Source organism: Amphiura filiformis, chromosome 9 (genome assembly GCF_039555335.1).
Source record: "Amphiura filiformis chromosome 9, Afil_fr2py, whole genome shotgun sequence".
Lineage (NCBI taxonomy): Eukaryota > Metazoa > Echinodermata > Ophiuroidea > Amphilepidida > Amphiuridae > Amphiura > Amphiura filiformis.
The window spans coordinates 33,458,025-33,485,610 of record NC_092636.1 but is presented as its reverse complement, the minus strand read 5'-3'; the positions used below and the strand labels follow the sequence as shown (position 1 = coordinate 33,485,610).

At 38.3% G+C, this 27,586-nt stretch overlaps 1 protein-coding gene across 1 annotated transcript; it reads left to right on the top strand.

The window, feature by feature from the left end:
• Positions 1–2,552: 2,552 nt before the first annotated feature.
• LOC140160897 (mothers against decapentaplegic homolog 5-like) lies at positions 2,553–21,848 on the top strand. Its single transcript, XM_072184232.1, is given in 8 exon segments — positions 2,553–2,757; positions 9,876–10,217; positions 10,220–10,243; positions 10,246–10,377; positions 11,994–12,212; positions 16,549–16,650; positions 17,976–18,197; positions 20,188–21,848. Coding segments are annotated over 7 exon segments (1,338 nt in total). The 5' UTR covers positions 2,553–2,757; positions 9,876–9,979; the 3' UTR covers positions 20,589–21,848.
• Positions 21,849–27,586: the final 5,738 nt, after the last annotated feature.

Sequence of the window (27,586 nt, the reverse complement as noted above, 5' to 3'; positions counted from 1 at the left end):
GGGGGGGGAGCAAGCGATTTTTGGCAGACTGAGAGGGCGGGCAAGCAATTTTTGGTGGGAAATTTACCCCCGGCTCATAATTATTGCACAGCCCCTTATATTCTTTACTTTCTTCTCTTTCATTTGACACCATTTGGGAGGTCATATCTTCATGGTATTTGGAGATATGCATATCAAAACCTTTAGTAACATTTCAGAATCAGTGAATCCACGACAGACTTGGCCATTCAAAACGCAACAGAAAACTGGCTAAAATGGCCAAATTTTTCTTTAAATCCGTCAATTTCGAACTAGTGAACTCGAATTCTATTCCCACGTTTATATTACCTTGAGATATTCCTTAACCCTAAAATTATTTTTTTGAAGCTGTAGGTGCTTCCAAGAACCCGCCTGAATTTTTATTTATTCCATGTTTTCACTAAATTGTGTTCCTTCCCCTGCGTGGAATCAAGTTTTTCTGGGTTTTCCTGTCAAACCTGCCCTGTTCCAACAGTCACTCTACGAAATAGCGCTACGCTATTAAAAATGTCCTCGGGTTAATCGACTGTATAGACATTTTCCTAATGGTCATCTAAAATGGTTATGATAGACCTGAATTTAGTCTCGCCAAGATACAAAAAACTATGGGTACCCCTAATCAGAAGTCAATTCTAGTCCCTTCGATAACTCGCTGGGTCTGCTAGTCTTAGTCACAGTCTATATGGCACAGCATAACTCGCATTACAGTGAAATGCGACCAATCGTAGACTTTGCGTAGACTATACGATCTATTTTTAGCATGACTCCGCTGAGCTCGCGTTGATCAAGGTCACATCGCTTTTCATTGCGCAGTGAATATTATTTTGGGTAAAAAACATGTTACTTTTCACATAGAAAGGTTTTGATATGAAAAGGACCCATGTGAATATTGACCCAGGTTTTATGATGAGTATCACTCCCGTGTGTGGAAATATTTTCATTATGGTCGTGTGTCTTGAGCTCGCCACCAAAAAAAGGTGGCGACGTTACATTTTGCCAAAGTGGACTCAAAACAAATGATGATATCTCTGTCAAGCAAGAAGTTATTGTCATGCTTGTGGTCTTATTTTATTTCTAAATAAAATGCACTTTCAACCCTGTAAAAAGAAATACTTCAACTTTTTTAATACTGACACTGTACTTCATAGAATTCAGAATGGCCAGGGTGGCGGTGGTGGGGGATGTGGTGGTGGGGGATGTGGTACACACAAACTCTATGGGATTGGTATTTTTAGTGCGTAATCTGCTTCTGTAAAGGCTGTAAATTGGATTTGGACTCTATTTAGCATCTAAACGACTCACGGCCTTACAGCTAAACAATTCTACTAATTGTTTTTAATCATTTATGATTGGTTTAGTGTAGAAAATACGAACTTTTCCGTACAAAACTACCCGTTGTCATAATAAACACTGTAGTAAGTAATGCAGATGTCTTCAAAATTTGAAAGTTACAGTAAAATTTTAATTACTTATCCTATCATAGTCAAAGTATAGATTTTCTGAAGAGAAATTTGACGAGGAATCTAAATATGGACATATTTTTTCTGTATGGGTTAAAGGGAAAATGTTTAGGTTCAAAATATGTTGAATTGTAAACAAATCTAACATACTTTGGGACACCCTATATTCCGAGATTACCAAACAGCTGTGATTTTGGTTTCTTCCGAAGTCAGTTGGCTCTCCATTTCCTCTAACCAAATGAATGTTGTTTACTTCCAGTTTATTACTGTAAGTTGGTAATAAGCAATGCATTGAGTGACCCATTTTTTATCAAAATCTTTTTTATTCCACCCTGTATAACTTGCAGGTCACCCTGTATAATGAGTTGAAATGTATATATTTGGAATTGCTGATGCCTTCAGCTTGCCAAAAATGTATACTTTTGCTAGTTTAGGGTTGATGATTGTCGAGATAATCTAATTAGAAACCCGGTTGGTGTAAAAATTCATAATATTTGTCATGTAACGCTAAGGGTGGCGAGTTCAGGACACATGGCCTTATATTCTTTACCTTGTTCGCTTTCATTTGACACCACTCGGGGGACATACCTTCGTGGCATTTCAAGATATGTCCATTTTGGCATTTCGAGATATGAAAAGGACCTAAGATATGAATATTTACCCAGGTCTTATGAGGAGTGTTACCCACGGCGGGGAAATTATTTTATTATATTCTTTACTTTGTTCTCTTTCATTTGACATCACTCAGGGGGGTCATACCTTCTTGGCATTATGAGATATGAAAGGGACCCAAAATATGAATACTGACCCAGGGCTTATGAGGAGTGTCATCCCCGGTGGGGGGAATAATGTTTAATGTATTTTTTACTTTTTTTTCTCCACATGATTTTTTTTTTTTTATTTTTTTTTTTTTTTTTTTTTTTTTTGCACAAAAAAAAAGTTAGGGTCGGGCCTAGGTCGGGTTACGCCAATCAAACAATTTTTTTAGGCCTAATATCATGTGAAATTGAACGCTTCAACCGCAAGATTGAGAATGTCTTTTTAAAGACAGTTCTTGTTTTTAGAAACACTGCAACCTCCTTGTTTTCGCGATACCATTTTTATGCTGCGCTGCTGTGTTTACACGAAAGTATGTAAAACCGAGCAATATTAATAACATTCATTGTCTAAAAATACAATGCTAGAATAGTCAAAACTTCCGACGAACTTACAAGAATCTTTCAAGAGACTTTCTAGGATAAATTTACCAAGAATGCCGCCGGGCTTGAGTGGAAATTAAGTAAGCTTAAACTGTTCATTATTTTATGTGGTCATCGCCATTTTATCAATTGTCATTGACATGATTGAGTGTCATTATTTTACTTCAGTGGTGTCCGTTTGCTCTGTCTGATTATCGCGTAAAAAAGAACTGCGGTTAAATCAAGTAAATCTTGGCCAAGCAGGAACATGTGTGTTTGCGTCCATGTAGCGTACGTACACGTAATGTAAGGCGTGACTGTGTCATGGTGTTCATTAGCTCGTTCACGTAGTAGCGGTTTCGTTGTCCCACTGCACTGGCCTACTACACCGCTACGTATAATGGTATAGGCGCATTCAGGGGCAGCTCCGCAGGTTTTCATATATATATGCGCAACCGATTTATTCGAAACCTCATGCTCACCTCCTGTCGAAAGTTGAAGAACGCAGCTATTATAATTGGAGGCGACTTCAACCTGGCTGATATTAACTGGGATAACCGAACTGTTAAGCAATATGCTATTGAACCTCACGAAATGCGCTAAACTGCTTGACATTTGCAACAACCACTTTTTTGATCAGATGGTGTTAGAACCCACACGAATATCAGGGGCTACACGGAACATTCTTGATCTTGTGCTAACCTCCCATCCCAGTTTCATCAGCGGATGTCGCGTGTCAGCAGGAATCAGCGACCATGAGATGGTTTCCTTTAGTGTGAACTTAAAGCCAAAAATAAACAAGAAAGTGCCCAGGAAAATCTTCATGTATGGCAAAGCTAATATGGATGGTCTTCGGTCAGATCTTTTGAGCTTCCAGCAAGATTTTTTGAATGGTAATCCTGAAAACTGTTCGGTCCAAGACAACTGGGACAGATTCAAGAACAATATCAGTTGCTTGATGGATCAATATATTCCATATCCAAGATGTCCAGGACTTCGCAGTCAAATCCATGGATCACTAATGAAATCAAGAGAAAATCTAAAAGGAAACAGAGATTGTATAATAAGGCATCCCGCTCAGGCAATGAAACCGATTGGCGCGAATACAAGGAATTCCAGAAAACCTTGAGGAAGTCAGTTCGCCATAACTATTGGGAGTATCAGAACAAAATGTTCAATGACACCGACGATAAGAACAACAAGTCATTCTGGAGATTTATTCGTTCGAAAAGGCAGGACACTACTAACATCACATCTTTGAAAGATGGCTCCAGTGTTATTTTTAGTGCCAAGGGCAAGGCCACTTCGTTCAATAATCAGTTCAAATCTGTATTTACTCAAGAAGACAAATGTAACATTAGCAAATGTTACCAGTGCTAGGTAAGCCTGTGGCTCCTCCCATGGACCGCATTATTGTGACATCAGATGGAGTCTTGAAACTTCTCCAGTCTCTCCAAGTCCGAAAGCAACTGGACCCGACATGATACCTGCTCGGATCCTGAGGGATTGTGCTACAGAAATTTCACCCATATTAACCTTCATATTCCAGCAATCTTTAGACACGGGTGTAGTCCCTTCTGATTGGTTGGTCGCCAACATTGTGCCAATCTACAAAAAGGGTGACAGGAGCGTTCCAGCAAATTACCGCCCGGTTTCGATCACTGCCATATGCAGCAAGCTTATTGAACATATCATACATAAGTCAAATTATGAATCATTATGACAAGCACCAGATTTTATCAGACTTCCAGCACGGCTTCCGTTCAGGTAGATCCTGTGAGTCACAACTGATAACAACAACTCAAGATCTTGCAAAGGCCATGAACGATCGGCAACAGGTAGATGCAGTGGTATTGGATTTCAGTAAAGCCTTTGATCGCGTCCCCCACCAGAGATTGCTTGTAAAACTCCAGCACTATGGGATGAATGCATCATTGCTTAAGTTAATTGGATCCAAAACTTCCTCACTAAAAGATCTCAACGGGTTGTCATTGATGGCCAGTCATCTGAATACGTCGATGTCACTTCAGGAGTCCCTCAGGGGACGGTCCTTGGGCCACTACTCTTCTTATCATTTATCAACGATATTCCATCTGGGATTTCGTCTAAGCTCCGTCTCTTCGCGGATGATTGCCTTTTATATAGACCTGTGTCCAGCCTTGGCGATTGCGATCTACTCCAACAAGACTTAAACCGTCTGGACCAGTGGTCATCCAAGTGGCAGATGAAGTTTAATGTGGACAAATGCCACATTCTGAGATTCTCCTCCTTGAAACAACACCATCCGTGAATACCACCTGGGAGGAAACCAGCTCTCATCAGTCAATGAATATCCTTACCTGGGCCTCACATTAACATCGAACCTTTCCTGGCAAGCACATATATCGAACGCCACCAAAAAGGCAAATAAGATCTTAGGCCTGCTCAGACGCAACCTCAGAGGCTGTCCACAAAAACTCCGGCAGCAAGCCTACATCTCTCTCGTCCGCCCTCATCTAAAGTACATTTTGTACACCAGCACAGTATGGAATCCTCACACCAAAAAAGACACCGACAGACTTGAAATGGTTCAACGCCGTGCTGCAAGATTCGTCCTTTCAAGATACCATCATCGGGACAGCGTGTCATCTATGCTCCACGAACTGCAGTGGGAGTCCCTTGAGAACCGGCGCAAATCAGCATGCCTTATTCCGATGTTCAAAATCTTCACCAAGTCTGTGGCCATCAATGCAGATCATATCCTTATCCAGATGCCATCTTCAAACACCAGGTACTACCACCCTAACAAATTCCAGATCATTCCTGCTCAGATTCAACTCTACCAGTACGCCTTTTTCCCCAGAACAATCACCTGGTGGAATACCCTCCCCGCTTCAATCCTGACCTCTCCGTCAGTAGAGGCCTTCCGGGGAGCAGTCTCAAATGCCATGTAAAGGCATGTTCATTTTTTACTCGCACGACGACTGTCAACTTGTAAATAAAGCACCTAGCACATTGGACTTTGCACCGTGCATGAGCATGACCAGTTTCCTTGACACTACATCCTTACTTATGGATCCTGTCGAGTATCGTCGTAGAAGTAGAAGTGTCTTGCTCCAGTAGTTGTTTCATATATTTTTTATTTAATAAGTCATCTATGATTATAAATGTAGATTGCCTGGCGATCGGAGTGTTATCGTCAGAGCACCTGGGACTAGGTGTTCATGTGTTAGTTGTATTGTAGTAACTACAAATTTCGAACGTTTGAGGACTTGTTCTCAAGTTGTAGATACTCCCGTAGGCAAGTTTGCATCTAGTAAAATACTAGTTCCAATATTGGAACTCACAGCTCCGACCGTGAGTTCCAAGGAGTTACGTGTATGTGCCGCCGCGATTTAGCGTGCATTCATCACCATATTCACATGTACATGTACTAGTCGTGGAGTGGACTTTTCGCTGCTCATAAAAATCACTCAAAAATCATCTTTTTAAATATTTCTTTGGACAAAAGCTGATGCGTAGAATAAGTTGAGCAATCACAGATGACATACATCAGTGACACAGGTTTCTAAATTGAATATTTTACTGGATATGCTAATGCAAACTTGCCAAAATAAAACCCTGGAGGCACCTTACGGGAGTACCTACAAGTTGAGAACAAGTCCTCAAACGTTCAAAATTTGTAGTTACTACAACTAGTAAAATACTCACTTTAGAAACCTGTGTCACTGATGTACAATGTATGTCATATCTGTGATTGCTCAACTTATTCTACGGCTACGCATCAGCTTTAGTCCAAAAAAATATTCAAAAGATGATTTTTGAGTGATTTTAAGAGCAGCGAAAAGTCCACAACAAGAAAACAACTTGTGCACTTGAATGTATTTCCTTTGTATTTTCAGAACTTTAGATTTTTTTTTGAAATTTCCAAAATTATGTGAAAGGTTTCTCCTTAAAGGGGGTAACCCTATTGGTTTTGGATATGGATTGTCTTTAAAATTACATAATAATATCAAATATCGCCCCCTTTATGCTGCTTTGTGAAAAAACAAGAGGATTTTCAGAGTAAATGTGAATAAATAGCCAAATTTGCAATCCAATACCTTGGTATACGTGAATTGCATTCTGGGCAGGCAAGCAAGCAACAACAATTCCCGTTCGTATGACGAATGCTGATGACATGCTGTACAATGCCCGGCCCGTATTGAACGGAAAATATTTGTTGTTGTTTTCGTACCGTTTCAGAAAAAAAGGAAACAAAATATATTTCCCCTTGCAATATGTACATTTCAAATGAATATAAAAAAGTTTGGGTTAAAAATGGAGAGGAAAAAAAAATCTTCCGATACGAGATTTTGAACCGGGTACCTCTCGGGTAACGCACAATGCGCTAACCGATTGAGCAATTCAGCCCACGATGTACATCGTGGATTTTTTATAACTATATACGGCATACCGTCTCGATGGTTCGCAATTAATTCCCTACCCAGAAATCCGAAGTAATTTTTATTTTTACAAACTGGTAACCTGTAAAAACCGCTGTGTTTCATGATTTCTCCGTAAATACATCGACTTGGAGCGTCAAATTTCAGGATAGTAATGAGAAAAATAGTATCTATTATGTGATACCAAAACCTCATCAACAATGAAAAAAATCGGGGGGATGATGCTGTCGATCGGGTTACGGACCTTTAACATAATTAGCCATTAAAACAACATTTTTTTTTTTTTTTCCAAAAATTGGATAAAATTATGTGAGTTGGCAGGGTTTTACACGGTCGGTCGGAATACCGGAAACCAAACTTTATTTTTATTAGGCCTTAACACATTCAACCATCATAGCGTCGTCAGTTTTAAAACGCATAAAAACAATTTTTTAGATTGTCCAATTTGGCTACAATTTAGCTGAGCCTGAAGTGTTTGCTTACTTTTAACCAGAAACACAGGCACTGAAGTACAAATTAATCCATATTATGAGTCCGTTTAATTCTGCAACCTTGCTTGATCAAAGACCGATCTCTGCGCCACTAATTAAAATATTAATGGCAAAAATCCAGTGCTGATGGTGACACCCTCAGCAATATCCTCATATTTTTGAGACAAGGATTAACTTGAGAAAGAAGTTTTTATTCATATGTACAATGTATGACATTGTGCCCTGTATGCCAACCGCGTACATGTGCCAAACAAGGTATGTGACATAAGAACAAATACTTGCACCTTCTAACTTTCATATCACAAGCTATCGGTTGTTCATACTTAAGTTAGAACTTTTGGAACAAGTGCTGTGCACCAATTTGGTCACTTCCCACTCACCTCACTATTCAAAATGTGACATGTACTGATGTACCGAAATGGTCTACTTTTTAGTTGGCCTCAACTCCAAAACATTTAGTGATAGTTAAAAATGCGATCCCCAACCCTTTGGCTACCTTTGTACGAATTTGTAGAAGTCTCTGTGTCTGAAAATCCCTGGTAAAATAAATAAATGTAGATATTTATATAGTGCTTTATGCCGTAAACGGCCTCAAAGCGCTTTACATTTATTCCGCCGTCATTAGAATATGTCGGTACAAGCATTGATGTCGCAATGTTCAGTCCGGGTAATGGATACTTCTTCCGCATCGCTGTTTAGCCAGCAGCCATTGAATGTCATGAAAAACATGAATATGCATATCTCTGACCCCTGTAAGGTCAACCAGGTTGCATCAATTCCAACCACTCCGATCTACCGATTAAAACCATGTGATCGAGTTCATGAATACTTAGGCAAAAAAAAGATTGTTTGCTTGTCCTCCAGCGACCGACCGTAATCCTTTGAAAGAAGTCAAGAATATAATAAAAAATAATTTTCCCTGCTCATAAGAACCGGGTCAATATTCCTATTTTGGGTCCTTTCCATATCTAGTAATCCCAAGAAGGTTTAACACCCCTCCCCCCCGACAGTGATATTCCACAATATACTGCCGAAGCATCATGGTTCAGCTATGGTGCGGTAACCGCTCTAGTTTATTAATGAAGTTACATGTTATTTTAAGGAATGACAAAGTTGTTTTTGTTTATTTCAACTGGTGATGTAGGATCACAAGGTGAGAGAATTCGTAAAGAGGTTTCCTTGTTTGAGCGATAGTAGGATACTATTTTTAAGGGGCCGAGTCCATTTCTATTGAAATTTAGTGGAAATCAACGAAGCATGACATGACACCATGTAAAGCAATCGAAGTTCAGAAGTAAACGCATCTCATCACGACGGGTGTTCGCTTCAAGTTCAAATGTTAAAATTGCACTTCAACTTAATTTCATAATGTTCTAAATAGGCAACCTTTGCTCTTAGAAATGATACAGTTGACTTGTGAAAATAAGTTATATAATCCAAATTTGAACATACATGCAGATAGAATATTAACATGTGTTGCAAAAAATATCAATGCTGATCTACAAAAAAACCCGATAGCTTGGGACTCTAGCCCCGAATGCGTAACTAATAACTATCATGTTCTGCAAATTTAAAGCTAGAGTTCTCGAGTAATTTACAGTGCAACCTTGTTATAAAAATATATTTTGTTGAAATTTTTGTTTGAAAATTTGTGGATTTTTGGAGTATCACTAAATAAATAACGTAATCAATTTAGCTCAATCCTTTTCCTTACACATACCGTTTGTTCGGCACGCTCTCTACAGGGTTCACACAGTGCTTGAAAGTCCTTGAATTTGAAAACACCTTTTCAAAGCCTTGAAAGTCCTGGAAAATTGCACAAGGTCCTTGAAAGTCCTTGAAAATTAGAAATTTGACAAAATTTGGGGAGTAGAGAGGAGCTGTCACTTTCGTTAATATATGTGCTGCATGGAGAGCCGCATCATGATTTTTGTGTTGTGGTATTAAGTCCTTGAAAATCATGCTATTGGACCTTGAAAGTCCTTGACTTTTAAAGGCTTCGGGGTGCAGAAACACTGGTTCTACAGCATGGGGTTTACCATTCTGGAAATTGTTAAAAAGGTGGTTGTTAAAATTTTGCTATATAAATAAGGGTGAGTTTCTAAAAAACGTGGGAACAAAATATTAAGCGTGTGGGTAAAGCTACCAATTGAACAAAAATTTCTTGGTAAATAAAAAAAAATAGGGTGGGGTTTATGACAAATAGTACATGGACATGTACATTGTAGCTCAGTTATCACTCATCCTTGTATTTATGATGTAAAACAGAAGTTTTCATAATTACTGTTGTTTCATGTTTTTCAGAAAACCTAAAGAAATCCAAGAAGAAATTGAAATAAAATTTCCACTTCACATTTGGTGTTAAGAAAAAGGACTTAGCCACCCAGTTTGCTACATCCGAGTAAACGATGAGTATGACAAGTTTATTTTCCTTCACCAATCCGTTGGTAAAGCGCCTTCTGGGCTGGAAACAGGGTGACGAGGAAGAGAAATGGGCAGAGAAAGCTGTGGATCAGCTCGTCAAGAAACTAAAAAAGAAGAAAGGTGCCATGGAGGAGTTGGAGAAGGCTCTTTCACAGCCTGGAGAACAAAGCAAATGTGTGACCATCCCACGTTCATTGGACGGTAGATTACAGGTGTCACATCGGAAGGACTACCCCATGTGATATATTGCGTGTATGGCGCTGGCCTGATTTGCAGAGCCATCATGAGTTGAAATCTGTAGACTGTTGTGAGTTTGCTTTCGGCAAGAAACAGAAGGAAGTGTGCATCAATCCATATCACTACAACAGGGTAGAAAGTCCAGGTAAATACCACTTGATTGTTCATTGTAATTAAACTATGCAATTTCCATCAACTGTTATGCACTTTTCCAAAATGCATCTAGAGCTAAAAGTGCTATACATAAATTTGAGCTAAATTCCACGTTGTATTTACCTCAAAAGTTACCCAACGCATCGCAATTTTCGAGCCAAATTCCACATTGCATTTTTTTTGGCATTTTGACACAAAGCACGTGGGGATGTGGTTCCTGAATCTGTCAAGCTCTTGCAATAGCAAAATTATGTCTGTCAAAGCAATGGCTATCAGCAAAAAAACCTGACCTCTGACCGTTGCTAGGAGATGTTTTCAAGTAGTTTCAATACCCCCTGAAGCTGTATGCCAACTACACATAAAAAAATTGTTTATATGTTTACTGAGTATCGGTTTCAAAATACCCACTTTCTCTCCCCATAGCATTACGTCAGCGATAATGAGCTCATGAATAATTAATGAGGGAAATGTCAATGGCGATTATTACATTTTCAATTATTTTGACTTCTTGAAAACAATTGTGAATTCTGATGGCTTTTAAGCATAAAATCCAGCATAAACATGAATTTATTGATGATAAATAAATGATGAACACATACAACCTGTATTTTCTTGGATATATTTGATATTTTATTAGCAACAAGGTGCTAATAATAAGTTTGGGAAATGTGTGTGATGCGCGAATACTTATTTGGCGGCAGTGATAGCCGAGATTTGATGACAATGACAGAAGTTGTAGATTCGCTTCGCAAACACAAATATTGCATCGCCAAATGCTACACTTTTTTTTTTTTGCATAGCAAAATAACTGCGATGCAAAATTTGGAAACTGCTATACAAACATGTGTTTTGCATAGCACAAACAGCTATGCAAAAAACTTGACCCAATTGGAACCCTGGTTGTGCCATATTTATATAGCGTTTGGGTTAATCACTTGGCATTCCTGCAGTACGGTACCATACTAATGATTCTACGTTGCATTAGATCAGTGTCCTATATAGTGTGACTTTGTCACTGAATTGATCTTTTTTTGGGGATAAGTATGTGATACGATCAAGCAAAATCAGTCAGAAGTTGGAAACGTTGATTTTCAAATACAGCCAAACAAAGGAAATAATTTCTTCTGTTGTTTTGGAAACACTTCAACTGTTCATATATTTGGAACTAAATGTTCAATTTCAATGGGGTTTCCATCCAGCAAATGATTGATGCATGCAATCATATAGAAAACTGAAAATAAAATATGCCTGACTTCAGACGGATTTTGCTTGATCACACCACATATATCATCTGTTACTTGAGTTTTGGAGAGAATTTGCTGTCTGGAGGTAGGAGATTGGGGTGTTATCATTCGCCATTCCAAGAAAGTGGGTCACAATAGGTGACCTTGACACATGGGCAAAATGGATGGGCCCTTAATATTCCGCTATAATCGGACATATATACACGTTTTCTGTAAAATCTTTTGTGTTTGCTGGATAGTACAGCATGTTCAGTAGCCCATATGATACCATCATGTATTGAGTACTAGTACCACCAGTGTTGATGTGAGTGTACAATAATAATTCTGAGATTGGGGCTGTTCTTGTATTTTTATTGTTCCACAGTTCTTCCGCCAGTGCTTGTCCCACGACACAGTGAATCAGTCCCATCGCACAGTATGTTGCCATACCATGGTGGCCTACCAGAGCCTGCATACCCACACAATGCCACCTACCCACAGAGCTTTGAGAATGGACCAGGATCTGTTCACCTAGGCTCCCCTCAAGGGCCCCATTCTCCTGCTACATGTAGTTCAGGTCCAAGCAGTCCTTATGGTTTACCTGGTAAGTAAATCACTACATAGTTCAGGTCCAAGCAGTCCTTATGGTTTACCTGGTAAGTAAATCACTACATAGTTCAGGTCCAAACAGTCCTTATGGTTTACCTGGTAAGTAAATCACTACATAGTTCAGGTCCAAGCAGTCCTTATGGTTTACTTGGTAAGTAAATCACTACATAGTTCAGGTCCAAGCAGTCCTTATGGTTTACTTGGTAAGTAAATCACTACATAGTTCAGGTCCAAACAGTCCTTATGGTTTACCTGGTAAGTAAATCACTACATAGTTCAGGTCCAAACAGTCCTTATGGTTTACTTGGTAAGTAAATCACTACATAGTTCAGGTCCAAGCAGTCCTTATGGTTTACTTGGTAAGTGAATCACTACATAGTTCAGGTCCAAGCAGTCCTTATGGTTTACTTGGTAAGTGAATCGCTACATAGTTCAGGTCCAAGCAGTCCTTATGGTTTACCTGGTAAGTACATCACTACATAGTTCAGGTCCAAGCAGTCCTATAATGGTTTACTTGGTAAGTAAATCACTACATAGTTCAGGTCCAAGCAGTCCTTATGGTTTCCCTGGTAAGTACATCACTACATAGTTCAGGTCCAAACAGTCCTTATGGTTTACTTGGTAAGTAAATCACTACATAGTTCATGTCCAAGCAGTCCTTATGGTTTACTTGGTAAGTAAATCGCTACATAGTTCAGGTCCAAGCAGTCCTTATGGTTTACCTGGTAAGTAAATCACTACATAGTTCAGGTCCAAGCAGTCCTTATGGTTTACTTGGTAAGTAAATCACTACATAGTTCAGGTCCAAGCAGTCCTTATGGTTTACTTGGTAAGTAAATCACTACATAGTTCAGGTCCAAACAGTCCTTATGGTTTACCTGGTAAGTAAATCACTACATAGTTCAGGTCCAAACAGTCCTTATGGTTTACTTGGTAAGTAAATCACTACATAGTTCAGGTCCAAGCAGTCCTTATGGTTTACTTGGTAAGTGAATCACTACATAGTTCAGGTCCAAGCAGTCCTTATGGTTTACTTGGTAAGTGAATCGCTACATAGTTCAGGTCCAAGCAGTCCTTATGGTTTACCTGGTAAGTACATCACTACATAGTTCAGGTCCAAGCAGTCCTATAATGGTTTACTTGGTAAGTAAATCACTACATAGTTCAGGTCCAAGCAGTCCTTATGGTTTCCCTGGTAAGTAAATCACTACATAGTTCAGGTCCAAGCAGTCCTTATGGTTTACCTGGTAAGTAAATCACTACATAGTTCAGGTCCAAGCAGTCCTTATGGTTTACCTGGTAAGTAAATCACTACATAGTTCAGGTCCAAGCAGTCCTTATGGTTTACCTGGTAAGTAAATCACTACATAGTTCAGGTCCAAGCAGTCCTTATGGTTTACCTGGTAAGTAAATCACTACATAGTTCAAGTCCAAGCAGTCCTTATGGTTTACTTGGTAAGTAAATCACTACATAGTTCAGGTCCAAGCAGTCCTTATGGTTTACTTGGTAAGTAAATCACTACATAGTTCAGGTCCAAGCAGTCCTGATGGTTTACCTGGTAAGTAAATCACTACATAGTTCAGGTCCAAACAGTCCTTATGGTTTACTTGGTAAGTAAATCACTACATAGTTCAGGTCCAAGCAGTCCTTATGGTTTACCTGGTAAGTAAATCACTACATAGTTCAGGTCCAAGCAGTCCTTATGGTTTACTTGGTAAGTAAATCACTACATAGTTCAGGTCCAAGCAGTCCTTATGGTTTACTTAGTAAGTGAATCGCTACATAGTTCAGGTCCAAGCAGTCCTTATGGTTTACTTGGTAAGTGAATCGCTACATAGTTCAGGTCCAAGCAGTCCTGATGGTTTACCTGGTAAGTAAATCACTACATAGTTCAGGTCCAAACAGTCCTTATGGTTTACTTGGTAAGTAAATCACTACATAGTTCAGGTCCAAGCAGTCCTGACGGTTTACCTGGTAAGTAAATCACTACATAGTTCAGGTCCAAGCAGTCCTGATGGTTTACCTGGTAAGTAAATCACTACATAGTTCAGGTCCAAACAGTCCTTATGGTTTACTTGGTAAGTAAATCACTACATAGTTCAGGTCCAAGCAGTCCTTATGGTTTACTTGGTAAGTAAATCACTACATAGTTCAGGTCCAAGCAGTCCTGATGGTTTACCTGGTAAGTAAATCACTACATAGTTCAGGTCCAAACAGTCCTTATGGTTTACTTGGTAAGTAAATCACTACATAGTTCAGATCCAAGCAGTCCTTATGGTTTACCTGGTAAGTAAATCACTACATAGTTCAGGTCCAAACAGTCCTTATGGTTTACTTGGTAAGTAAATCACTACATAGTTCAGGTCCAAGCAGTCCTTATGGTTTACTTGGTAAGTAAATCACTACATAGTTCAGGTCCAAGCAGTCCTGATGGTTTACCTGGTAAGTAAATCACTACATAGTTCAGGTCCAAACAGTCCTTATGGTTTACTTGGTAAGTAAATCACTACATAGTTCAGGTCCAAGCAGTCCTTATGGTTTACTTGGTAAGTAAATAACTACATGTAGTTCAGGTCCAAGCAGTCCTTATGGTTTACTTGGTAAGTAAATAACTACATGTAGTTCAGGTCCAAGCAGTCCTTATGGTTTACCTGGTAAGTAAATCACTACATAGTTCAGGTCCAAGCAGTCCTTATGGTTTACTTGGTAAGTAAATAACTACATGTAGTTCAGGTCCAAGCAGTCCTTATGGTTTACTTGGTAAGTAAATAACTACATGTAGTTCAGGTCCAAGCTGTCCTTCCGGTTTACTTGGTAAGTAAATAACTACTTGTAGTTCAGCTCCAAGCTGTAGAAACAGGGTTCCTGCACCTTTAAAATTCAAGGACTTTCAAGGTCCAAACTGAGTCATTCCGATAAAAACCGAAGCATGAAATAATTTCCCCGATCGCACTCGCATAAAAAAGTACCTCTTCAGCATCATGTACAGTGCGAAGTTCAAATGTGCAACAGACATCATAACCACGATGAACTTTCATACAGTTAATTATGGATGAGAGAGGTACTTTTGCCAAGGATACACAATGTGCAATCAGGGTGTGTTGGTATGTCTTGTGTAAGAGGTGATGCATATTTGTTGTATACTGACGAAAAATGATGAACATTTTATCATTTATTTCCATTAATGTCATATTGTAAAAAACCAAGTAGCTGAGGTGTTAGCTCAAATACTAGGAAAATATTCAAACCAATGACCCCATGTTCATATTGGCTAAAAAACTGTATTTTTACGCAGAAGGGTGCTGTGATTGGGTTCTTGACATATCCTGTCCGCCACTTTGACCCCCTAGCTTACTGAATAATACCACTCACTGAAATTGTTGTTTATATTGTCAATATTACGAAATTTTAAGGGCCAAAAAATTATGAAGATTTGCACTTTTCTTTCCATTACTGTCAAATTGTGAAGTACCAAATAGCGAAAGTGTTAGTTAAATACCTTTGGAAAATATTTCTGGCTATGACCCATGTTGATTTTGGCTAAGTAAGTTGTATTTGCACTCAAAAGGGGTACATGATTCGTGATATTTTTCACATTTTTTGACCGCCAATTTGACCTTCCTGAATATATACAGCGGTTTTCCTAACTTTTCTGATCTTGATTTGAAATGGTCTATTGTGAAAAATCCAAAAATTTTGTTTGGACCTCTGGATATCCTTCGGACCTGCACTCTTCAGGATATTCCTTGGTCTAAAAACAAAATGTTTTCACAATACTCTCAAAACAACTGATATGCAGTCATTAACCTCCAAGTATACAAAAGCTGACAAGTTGATAGCAATGGAACAAGGTTATATCATGACGTGTCATGTCAAAAGGAGACACTTTTGGGCAGGATCGTTAATGGAGATATAGCCCAAAATCTGCCCGGGGTAATTTTTTCACAATTTGGGTTTGTTGCAAATTTTTTTTTTTTTTTGTGATGTTATTAATGTTTAAAATATTGTCTGATAGTTTCAGACCGGAATGTAACTGGCATCTGGTATTTTTTCAGACATTTTTCAAGGTAATTCCTACTCTCAAAATTGTCAATAATAAGGCCGATATCTCAATTTCCAATTTTATAATACCATAACTTACGAACTCAATATCTTCGCTTAGGAATGTCCGATTTTATTGGGGAAACGGTGTTGTGAAGCAAAATATCTCTATATTTAAGATATGTAAAAACCTCAAAATTGATAACCTGCCCAAAAGTGTCTCCTTTTGACATGACACGTCACATATTATTAACCTGTAACAAGTCTATTTGATTATTTATCTCAACAGCGGACACCCCACCTCCTGCATACATGCCACCTGACCAAGAGGGTGCGGATGCGATGGAAACTAATCGTAACAATGGTCCTAACAGCGGCATCAACATGCAAGGTATACATATAATGGTTTCTTACCATGTTTGTTTGCATGGATTTTAAATGGACTGTTTGGTTGGTTGCAGCAAGAGAAAGAAATCTTACAGTTTTACAGTTGAGGGATCACTCCTTAGGAAATGTCACAATATTGCATTGTTAACCCCCTGAGCACTATTTGCCGATCTGACATTGCCTCTGATTAGTCAATTACATGATATCTTCATTTTAATCAATCAGAGTGGAGTTTTGCAAATAATTCACCCACATTTTTTTGTGTGGTGAAATTATTCTAACAGTGTTGCAGATTGGTCCAATTGATAATGAAAACTCATTAGACAGGTAGTTCTCATGGGGCTAAGGCTATTCTATTCTCTTAACTGCAAGATAAGGAAAAAAAAAATGGTTCGTCTCAAATTTGTAAAATCGCACGATTTGAAAAAAAAAAAGAAATCGGAAATTTTTTTTATTTCAAAAAAAAAAATTTAAAAATTTTTTCCCGAAAAATTCGGCGAAAATCAGATTTTTTTTCTCAAAATAAAAATATCAAAAAACATCGAACATCGCACAGTGCGTCTCCTGGATCAAGAATTTAAAACAGCCTACATTGTAACTAAAAAGTCACCTACGATGACACTGTTGTAGTCTGAACGACACACCTGCATGCGTATTTAAATCATACTATTTTTTAAGACCGATCCTACAATAAAAAATCTTAATTGTACACCATGTACTCGAGTACTCGCTGAATATTCATCAACATTTTTAATGTTGTCATTTTACGTGCGTGGCAATATGAATGACTATGACGCATTTACGATGACGTTTGTTTAATTTAAATATTAAATACATGGCTAGTATTAATCCTCCCACCGAAGTCATCATGGATTCAGCGGCAGCATCATCCGAGTTTGTGATCTTGAAAATCAAATTATCCGGGAAAAATAAAGAGAAAGGATGGTTTTTACACAAAACCAAAACTACGAACACACTAAAAGATGTTGCTTTAGAAATACTTAATGGCGAGAATCCATGTGCTCCGATAGCTTGTGTGTTGGAAATGATGGCAGATGGGTATAGACAACACTGGCACTGCTGAATTTGACAGCCACCACACTAATTTTCAATTTTGACACACCATAAAAATATCAAGTTGGGGAAAAAAAAATCGCATTTCGCATTTGTTTTCAGATCACTCGTCAGCTTTGAGACAAACCTTTTTTTTTTGGCCTAACACAAAAATAATGTTCTTTGAAAATCATTATGACGATGAACAAATTGGCATCATGACAAAGAAATTCCTGTTATCCCACATAACATATTCCTCTTGTTTCCATTTGACAGATGTGTCACCAGTGACATTCCAAGAGCAACAATGTTGGTGTTCAATTGCATACTATGAGCTCAACAGCCGTGTTGGCGACCCCTTCCATGCATCCGGCACTCATGTCACAGTGGACGGTTTCACTGATCCATCCAACAAGAGCGACCGTTTCTGCTTAGGCCTGCTGTCCAACGTCAATCGTAATTCTACCATTGAGGGTACACGCCATCACATCGGCAAAGGTAAGGAATTCTGGGTTTTTTTCACTTGTCCTGTTCATTTTGGTTTTCTTTAGTAAGTCATTGTTTGATATGACATATGGCCATCTAATCTTCAGTATTCTCCTGAGACATTTGAATTGAAAACTGTCCAACTTCCTGTTATCACTATCATTGATCTTCCAAGTTTCACAGCCGTATAATAATACTGACATTACCAGAGATTTGAGCAGCTTCAGTTTGGTTCCTAAAGTGAGCTTGCTGGCATTCCAGATTTGTTTGAGCTTCATGAATGATCCCATTGCCTTGCAAATTCTGTTCCTCATGTCTTCTCCCCCTCCACCTTGGTTGCTGACATTTGCACCTAGGTATGTATACTTTTCAATGAACAGGACAGTTTAGTGGGTGTTTAATTTGTGTTTCCTAATATATTCACATTAAGTACTATGTGTAATAAATATTTTTGCGGGGTTAAAAATTCACGACTGCCTCTTTGTCTGTGAAAAGCGTGAAAATTAAACCCCATGAAAATTTCCCTATACCTATAACATTAATTTCACTCTGTATATTATGAGCATTTGCAGTGTTGCCAGACCTCGACATTTGCAGTGTTGCCAGACCTTCCTGAAGGAAGAGTAACTTTGATATTTGTACCAAAACTGTAAAGATCAAGAATACGGTTTAATCACACCAGGCCCCACTGTAAAACTTAAACCAGCCAAATTTGCACACTCACGGAGCCTGAACATAAGCTGCCAGGGTTTTCCTTAAGCATTTTGCTGAAGGGGTATTTTTGTACCCTTTTTCATCTGAAGGGGTATAAAACATTGCCCAGGAGGGTATTTAAAAAATATTTTAACCCCTGAGCACTACCTGCCGATCTAACATTGCCTCTGATTGGTCAATTACATGATATCTTCACTTCAGTCACCAATCAGAATGAAATTATTCTAACAATGTTGCTGATTGGTCCAATTGATAATGAAAACTTCTTTTTGGCCAATCGGCAGCTAGTTCTCATGGGGTTAAAATATATACATGTGTGTGTCAATCTGGATGAAGCACAAGACTTTGACAAAGTCTATTTCTGTTGTGAATCCAATATAGTATCACTGTGATAAAGGAAGGGTTTGTTTGCACTAGCACATTAATCATGATAGCACACACCCGCCCAGCGGACACCTCTGCCATGTTTAAACAAATATGGATATCTAGACAAATATGAACTTTTGACATACTGATTAGGAATAGACATATAGCACACATGTTACTAAGGCAAAAAATGGTTGTGTTGCCCTCAATCGGCCGACCCTAAATCCTGAAAAATCTGGGTCGCATTTTTTTTTTTTTGAATGATGATTTTTACAGATTTGTTCAACAAATCAATGTTTTTCACTTTAAAATTAATATTTTATTGAAAGACTAGTCTTAAATTGATTATCTAACATGTCTAACAAGTATCCAGAAGTCAAAATTGACAAATGTCCCCTAATTGAAAAAGCATTATTTAATATTTGAAGGGATTTAAAAAAACTGAAGGTTAAAAAAAAATCTGACCGACCGACCCAACTTTCTCATTTTTCCCACTTGAGGGCAACACAACAATATTTTTTGGCGTAATTTATTGCCATTCTCGAGCAGGTCCTCACATTTCCAGTCTAAAACACTTCCCTACTTCATTTGAAAATACCAATCCTATCTTTTCACTGAACACTGTTTTGGATAAAATATTTTTTGGTCTGTATGTAAAATTCAGGGTGAAATAGTGAAGAAAAAAAAGTTCAATATACATGTAGCCCTACCCCATTGAAATGTCTACTCTAAACTGTGATGTGCAGGTCAATTGTGCCATTAGCCTGCCTACGGTCCATGGTGTGTGTTGGGTAAAATCCCTACTCATTGCTGTGAATGTTTGGGGACGACCGCACATTTCAAACTTTTCACTTTTTTCTCCCAGAAGAGTTGACATTTTAAGATTGATTATCTTTTAATTTTGTTGTTTCTCACTTTACAGGGGTGCATCTGTACTATGTAGGTGGTGAAGTGTACGCCGAGTGTTTAAGCGACAGCAGTATTTTTGTACAGAGTCGTAATTGCAACTACCGACACGGATTCCACCCCACCACCGTCTGTAAAATCCCACCAGCCTGCAGTATCAAGATCTTCAACAACCAGCAGTTTGCCGCCCTACTCTCGCAGTCGATCAACTGCGGTTTCGAAGCCGTGTACGAGCTGACAAAGATGTGCACGATACGAATGAGCTTTGTGAAAGGGTGGGGTGCCGAGTACCACCGGCAGGACGTGACAAGTACGCCCTGCTGGATCGAGATTCACTTGAACGGCCCCCTGCAGTGGTTAGATAAGGTGCTGACACAAATGGGTTCGCCACACAACCCAATCTCCTCTGTCTCATGATCAAACTCACTAAACTGCTCACTATCAGTGTATCACACTAGTCCTGCACTGATGTACATGTATGGTGCGTGCTTTTTGATATTGGTACATATTTTTGTAGTAATTTATTTGACAAGTATTGACGGATATCCCAAGGTAGGTGGGGGGAGGGGGCACTTGTATAATTATATTTCATGGGCCTGTTATCGACTGTTGTATGTGTCGTATTATCGTCGATATGACCCTAAATCCGATCATGTCAAAATAAATTGTCATTTTTCGACACTTAACGACACATATCAAAAAGAAAAAAAATTAAATTTCCATGCTATTTTGTCTGAATAAGCTTACCGTACGATCATGTTACCTCCCGAAATAGAACGAACCAGGAAGTATGTTTATACCGGAAGTCTGCAATCGTAACTCAAGTGTTAAATTAGAAATCATGTGTCGATAACAGGCCTAGTATTTCAAGTTGTATATCCTTTGTGTACAAGGACTTTCAAAAATACCCAAAGCTACGTACATGTCCATGTACGTTCATGTTAAATGGACTCCACGCAAGTACTGTGTGGTGGTTTTCTAACCAAGTATTCATTAATTTTAAACCCAAAACAAGAGTTGCACTAGCCTCAAGAGAAGTCTGGTACTATATTTCTCTGATTGACGTGAGCGCCCTGTTAATGTTAATATGTGGACGGAGCTGTGTGTTCCCTTCATGAGTGCTGCTCTGCGCTGACCACAATGCTTTGACATGTAATTGGCCAATAAGATTATCAGTTTGTTGTTTCGATTGTCAAACGATTGAATCGGCCAATCAGAACCCCATTTTCATGTTTACGCTGTGTGCACTCTCAAAGTGTAAATAAGTGCCATTCTTCTCTGCCAGCAAGTGTAGTAGTTTTTTTATACTTTTCAGGTACTAATTTAACAAGTGGCTGCGGGACGCCAGGTAACCTCGGTATTTTCTTGTCAACCTAACCCTAACCCCCCAATTAGATGTTCATTGACAGGATAACGGTCAACAGGATTACTGCTTACTGTGTAACAACAATAGGTTACCTGGTGCCCTGTAGTCGCTTCTCTAATTAAAACCAACCCTGTCCAGTACCCATAATGAATGGTGGCTGGTAGCGATTGGGAGGATGGAAAACAACGAAAAAGCAAAACGAGAGTTTTTGTGTAGAATTTCACCTTGGACATTACCTTCATTTCAGGTGATATGTGAAGGAAATACAAGTGTCATTTAATATGTAGTTAGTATGTAGCTTTTCAAGAGCATATATGTGACACAATCAAGGGGAATGAGTCGGATGTCGCTAATATTGATTTTGAGATATTGGCAAAAAAAGCATTAAAATTTTTTTGTTTTATATTGTTTTCAGCGATTGATAAATTGATGTAACTTCACAAAGAAAAGTCGTATAAACTTGGGATTTTCAGTTTCTGAAAGCTCTAAATGCCCTCTTTAGAAACACAGGCAAACCTCATTTTCGACCAGGGTCGACATGTGACTCATTCCCCTTGATCATGTCACATATATATATATATATATATATATGATAGCATTGTTAACCCCTAGTATGCTTAATCATGTTGAAATTGTGATATCAAAACAGGAAATATAATATTTAAGGTTTGTAATGAATTTTGTCATTGGTGCATTCCAGAAATTTCTCACTCCACCCTACCCCAAACTGATCCAAAGACAACCAAGTTAAATACATCATGTAGGATATTGGCACAAGTTTAGAATGTGGGATGCTGGGAACTCCTGGCATACACCCTCTCATTATTTTGTGAACGGTGCATACAGAATAAAAAAGTGCAGCTTGTGTGTGGCGTATTTTATTGTGAAACCTAGCCCTACCATAGGGCCTCTTTACCCAGAGGTCTGCTAAAACCCAGTGACTGCTCCACCCTACAAAAAGCATGTTTAAGGTGTTTACAATCAACAAAAATGGCCTTGTGGTAGGGCTAGTAAAACCTGGGTTATTTCCCATGGGTTTCTCAAAACACTTCACATAACAGTCAGGCCTTATATTAAGTATGCCTGGACCAGGAGCTAAAATGAGTTCCTGGTCGCAAACATGGCTTCTAGTCCTATAGTTTGTAGAGTAAAATATTGGACACACCAGGAGCCAAACACTTGGCAACCATGGGGTACAAAAAGTCTGGGTGCCTGCTTAATATGTGACGTGTCATGTCAAAATAAAGGAGACACTTTTGGGCAGGATCGTAAATGGAGAAATAGCCAAAAAGCTGCACAGGGGTGATTTTTTCACAATTTGGGTTTGTTGCGAATTTGTGATGTTATTATTGTTGAAAATATTGTCTGATGGTTTCAAACCAGAATATAACTGGCATCTTGTATTTTTTGAGACATTTTTAAAGGTAATTCCTACTCTCAACATTGTCAATAATATTTTTAAAGGCCGATATCTCAATTTCCAATTTTATAATACCATAACTTACGAACTCAATATCTTCGCTTAGGAATGTCCGATTTCATTGGGGAAAACAGCGTTGTGGAGCAAAATATCTCTATATTTAGGATATGCAAAAACCTCAAAATTGATAACCTGCCCAAAAGTGTCTCCTTTTGACATGACACGTCACATATTAGCCTTGATAACAGCATGATTTTCTAGCCCCAAATTCAGGGTGGTACTACCAGGGAATTGAGGTATATATTGATCTACAAAGCTATCCTAAGCTATAGGAATTCAAATGTAATCTTGCGTCATTGGGGGTTGGACGTTGTTGTTTTGATGAGATTCCCATACAGTATCAAGTGGAAATGGTGTGTGTGAAATTACAGTGTCATCTGGGGTAGGGGAATCTTCTGGAATGACCCATTAGAAAATATAAATAATAGTCTTGTCACTGTTAAATGTCTTATGAACTTGAAAGAAACAGTTTTTTTGTAAAACCTAGAAAACATAATGTAAGCAAACTAAGCTGTAATATATTTTTTGAAAACAAGTTGTATGAACTACTAGTTTTTGCTAAGCAAATCCGAGAGATTTTGTTAGTATGGCTTTATAATTCCATTTTCAAGTAATGATGACCACCAATGTATATTGTACCTAGTTGTTGAGTAAGCAGGGTAGGACTTCTTCAGAAAAGATACCTTACCATTCATTCCCAGAATCCTTTGCAATGTGATGCATCATCTCGTTACAGGAAATGACACTCCAATTACTAAACAGGTTTCCTTTGTTTTCATGTTGAGAATAGGGTCACAACTCTCTAGTCCGAAGGTTCCCTAGTCCGAAGACTCCTTAGTCTGAAGGTTCGCTACTCCGAACACTTAATTTACCATTCGCCAGTCCAAATTCTAAAAAAGGTTCGCTGGTTCCGAATATCGGGTTCTCTAGTCTGAATAATAAATAACGTTCTCCAGTCCGAATATAGAAAAAGGCTCGCTAATCCTAACCCTAAACTCTAACCCTAACCCTTATTCTATATTTGGACTAGCGACCCTTCGGACAAGAGAACCTTCGAACTAGCGACCCTTCAGACTAGAGTGAAGTCACAAAAGAATAGACTGGGTAAACATTGGTCGAGAGTCAAGAAATACACATTTGTTGCAAGATCTGGATGTGCTCTGTTCATTGAGGAGAGGTACTTTTTGTCACTATCGGCCCATGTTGCTTTAGATAGCAAATCAGTAGATTTGGGAGAAATGCATTGTGGGAAGTGTAAGATATCTCTTGTGGGACTTCTCCCATTGTAATCTTTGATAATGATATGAGGTATTATAACAAAAGCTGTATTTAATAGTGAACTTGTAGTAGCAATACTTTAGATAAGTAATTCTGTATATGAATATTCCTCAAAATTGTAACCATATTTTAAAAAGTGTATTATAAGTAAATATGCCGAAACTTCTTCATTATTCACTGACGTCATACATTTTTTTTTCAAAAGGAAAAGAATCAAATTCAGAATTGGTGCAAAAGCAACAATTCTTGGGGGAAAAAAATTTTGATATAAAATTGGATCGATGGAGCCCATATTTATTGGTCGAAATACAAGTTTTAAAATATTGGACAAGATGTAAACTCATAGGGAGACCAATAAATATTGGGTGTAAAACATCCAATTTTATCATTTTTATGTTTTAGATTCATCAAAACATGATATAATGGCCATGTTTGGACAGTTTTATAAATGTACATGTTAAAAATTTTGTTTTCATGTTTTTTTTTTTTTTTTTTAAATCTAGCGACTCAATTCTTGGGAAGTTTTTATTTTTTGTACATCAGCCTCATTTTTAGGTATCATAAGTTGAGTTGTGTGTCAGTCAGCCGGGGTGTGTATCTGTATGTCCACAATATCGGCACCCTCATAACAAAACTGCCTATGTTTCTCGTATGCAATTTTGAATTTCTGAGTAATAAACCCATAATTATTCAAATTTCCAGCCACATTCTTCATTAACTTTTGGAATACATCACAGAAATGTATTCCACAAGTTAATGAAGATTGCCGCTGGAAATTTGGGAATGACTTAGGCACTTTTGTTATGAGGGTGATGATATCGTTATGAATTCGGCAGATGGCCGAATCCGGATCGTTATGAATTCAGCAGACGGCCGAATCCGGATTCGGCTTTTGGTAAATTCATTTTACGCATGCATTACTTTTGAATTTGAAAACAAGGGATCAATACTTTACCTATAGAGGGCAGCAGATCGACTTTTTAACGGTTATTGTCGTTGACCGTACTGCATGCACCGTTAGCTAACCCTGTATGTCGCCCTCTTTTGAATACTTACTATGCTGTTATCATTCCGTTAAAAAATTGATATGCTGCCCTCAAATATGTACAGCATTGATCCCTTGTTCTCAAATTCAAAAGTAATCAATGCGTAAAATGAATTTACCAAAAGCCGAATCCGGATTCGGCCGTCTGCTGAATTCATAACGATATGTAAGACTTGTTAAAATTTTGTCTCATATGAACTGTTCAAAGTAACCAAACTTATAATATAGCTGCTCGATGTGAACCTTTGTGTTCTGGGGTTTTCAAGGTCGCATAAAGTACTTTTCACTTGATTGTGTCAACGCTCTGTGTAACCATGGTATTATTTCAACACATGGATTGATTTGACTTGGTATATGAAAGTAATTTAGTAATCAAGTAAAAAATGTGTGATAAAATTAGGCCATGCTTTAAAGGAAGGCACATTACTGTCTCACTGAGAAGCATCAATAACCTGCTACAAGAAAACATATTTCTTGCTACAAGATTATTATCAATGTTATCAATGTATTCAATGAAATTTAGTTAGTGGTTGTCAAGGTAACGTGTCAAGTACAAACATAACACAGAGCTTTAAATTGACCTCAATTTGTTGTGTGTAGTCAAATCATTGAAGCCTCATTAATAAAGAAAGACCTTGCAGAAAGTAACCATTGTAAATAAGCTTCAGAATTAATAATTGCTGTCGGTGATAATAATCGGATTAACTACCATAGCAATAGATGAATACAATTTTTGAATAGATAGCCCTGCACTTCAAGCAGTGCAGGGCGATCTATTCAAAAATTGTATCCATCTATTGCTAGGTAGTTAATCCGATTATTACGTCTATTTTGACGGCTAATACATAGTATTTTACTATACAGATCGCAAAAGAATTTAGGTACCAGTTATATAAGGTGTATTTGGCCATCAAATACAGATCTGGGGATCTTCATAGCCTACAAGCAAATAATAATGGGACGCCCCTGTACTATGCCAAGCATTCAAATAATAGTTGTTAATAATGTGCCATACAACACTGCTGAAATATCACTCAATATTTAACATTGATCTGTGAATGTCAACCCTGTGAAGTTAACTACCTGTCTAGTCTACGTACATGATAAATGAAGAAACAAAGCCCTCCTTCTGGAGGATGCATCTCAAATTATTTAGTGTATTTTTTTTCTACCACTGTAGCATGCTTGCTGCAGGGTGTAAGCAGGAGATTGTAGAATAAATGTGTGAACAGTTCAAATAGTTTGTTTCTTTTCTGTGTGTACTTCCCGGGGGGTTCACTCGCATACTAAAGTGGTACCCATGCTTATCACAGCATATCGAAATTCGACCCTAAATGGCGTATTCAGGGGTAGCAAATTTTACCCTTAATTGGTGCAAGATATTAGAAATGTTACCCTAAATGGCGTAATGTGTAATGACAATTTTCTCACTTAATATGAGTACTAATAAAGAGAATACACTGGAACTAGATTGATGCATTTTCTTTTGTTTTGGTATCACTTGTGTTCCTGAGTACCATCTCCAGAACGATCTATTTTACCTTAACGTCTAAGGGCGCGTTCTCACTATGCCTGTTTGATACCAGGACGTGGACTCGATCCTACATCGAGTCCACTTCCAAGCATAGTGAGAACGCGAAATAAGTGGTCTCGATCCTACATCCAGGATGTAGCATCGAGACCACCTCATTGAGGTAGTCTCGTACCTAGGACGTGGTATCAAACAGCATAGTGAGAACGCGTTTACAAGTGGACTCGATCTACTTATACCGGAAATGCTCTATGCACGACCTTGATGGCTGGCGTTGTACTATAGGCCTATACAATATACAGTCTATGTGGAAAAAGCTCGGGGAAAGTGGCTATACACGGAAGTTTGTTTGAGATGCTTGCCGTAGTTTGATGAGCAGCATGCTTCTCGTGAAGTGTGAAAACAACGGCATCGCGGCAAGATACAGATTTTATCCAGTTTCAGAATTAAACAAAACGACTTTGAACTTCAAAAGGATATTATTCAGGGGTAATATATTCGTTTTTGAGGTGTACATTTTGCTAGACTGAGTCAAAATTACCAATCAAAAATAGTATTTTTGATGGTGATTTAGAGGTTGTGTTGCGTGTAAATCGGCATGCTTGACCCAAAGTATTCTTTGCTTGACCAAAATCAGAAATAACAACCCGATGTATTTCTCTCATTTTACACGTATAGGCCTAATATAAAATAAGTTTTTTGAGCGTTTTATTTC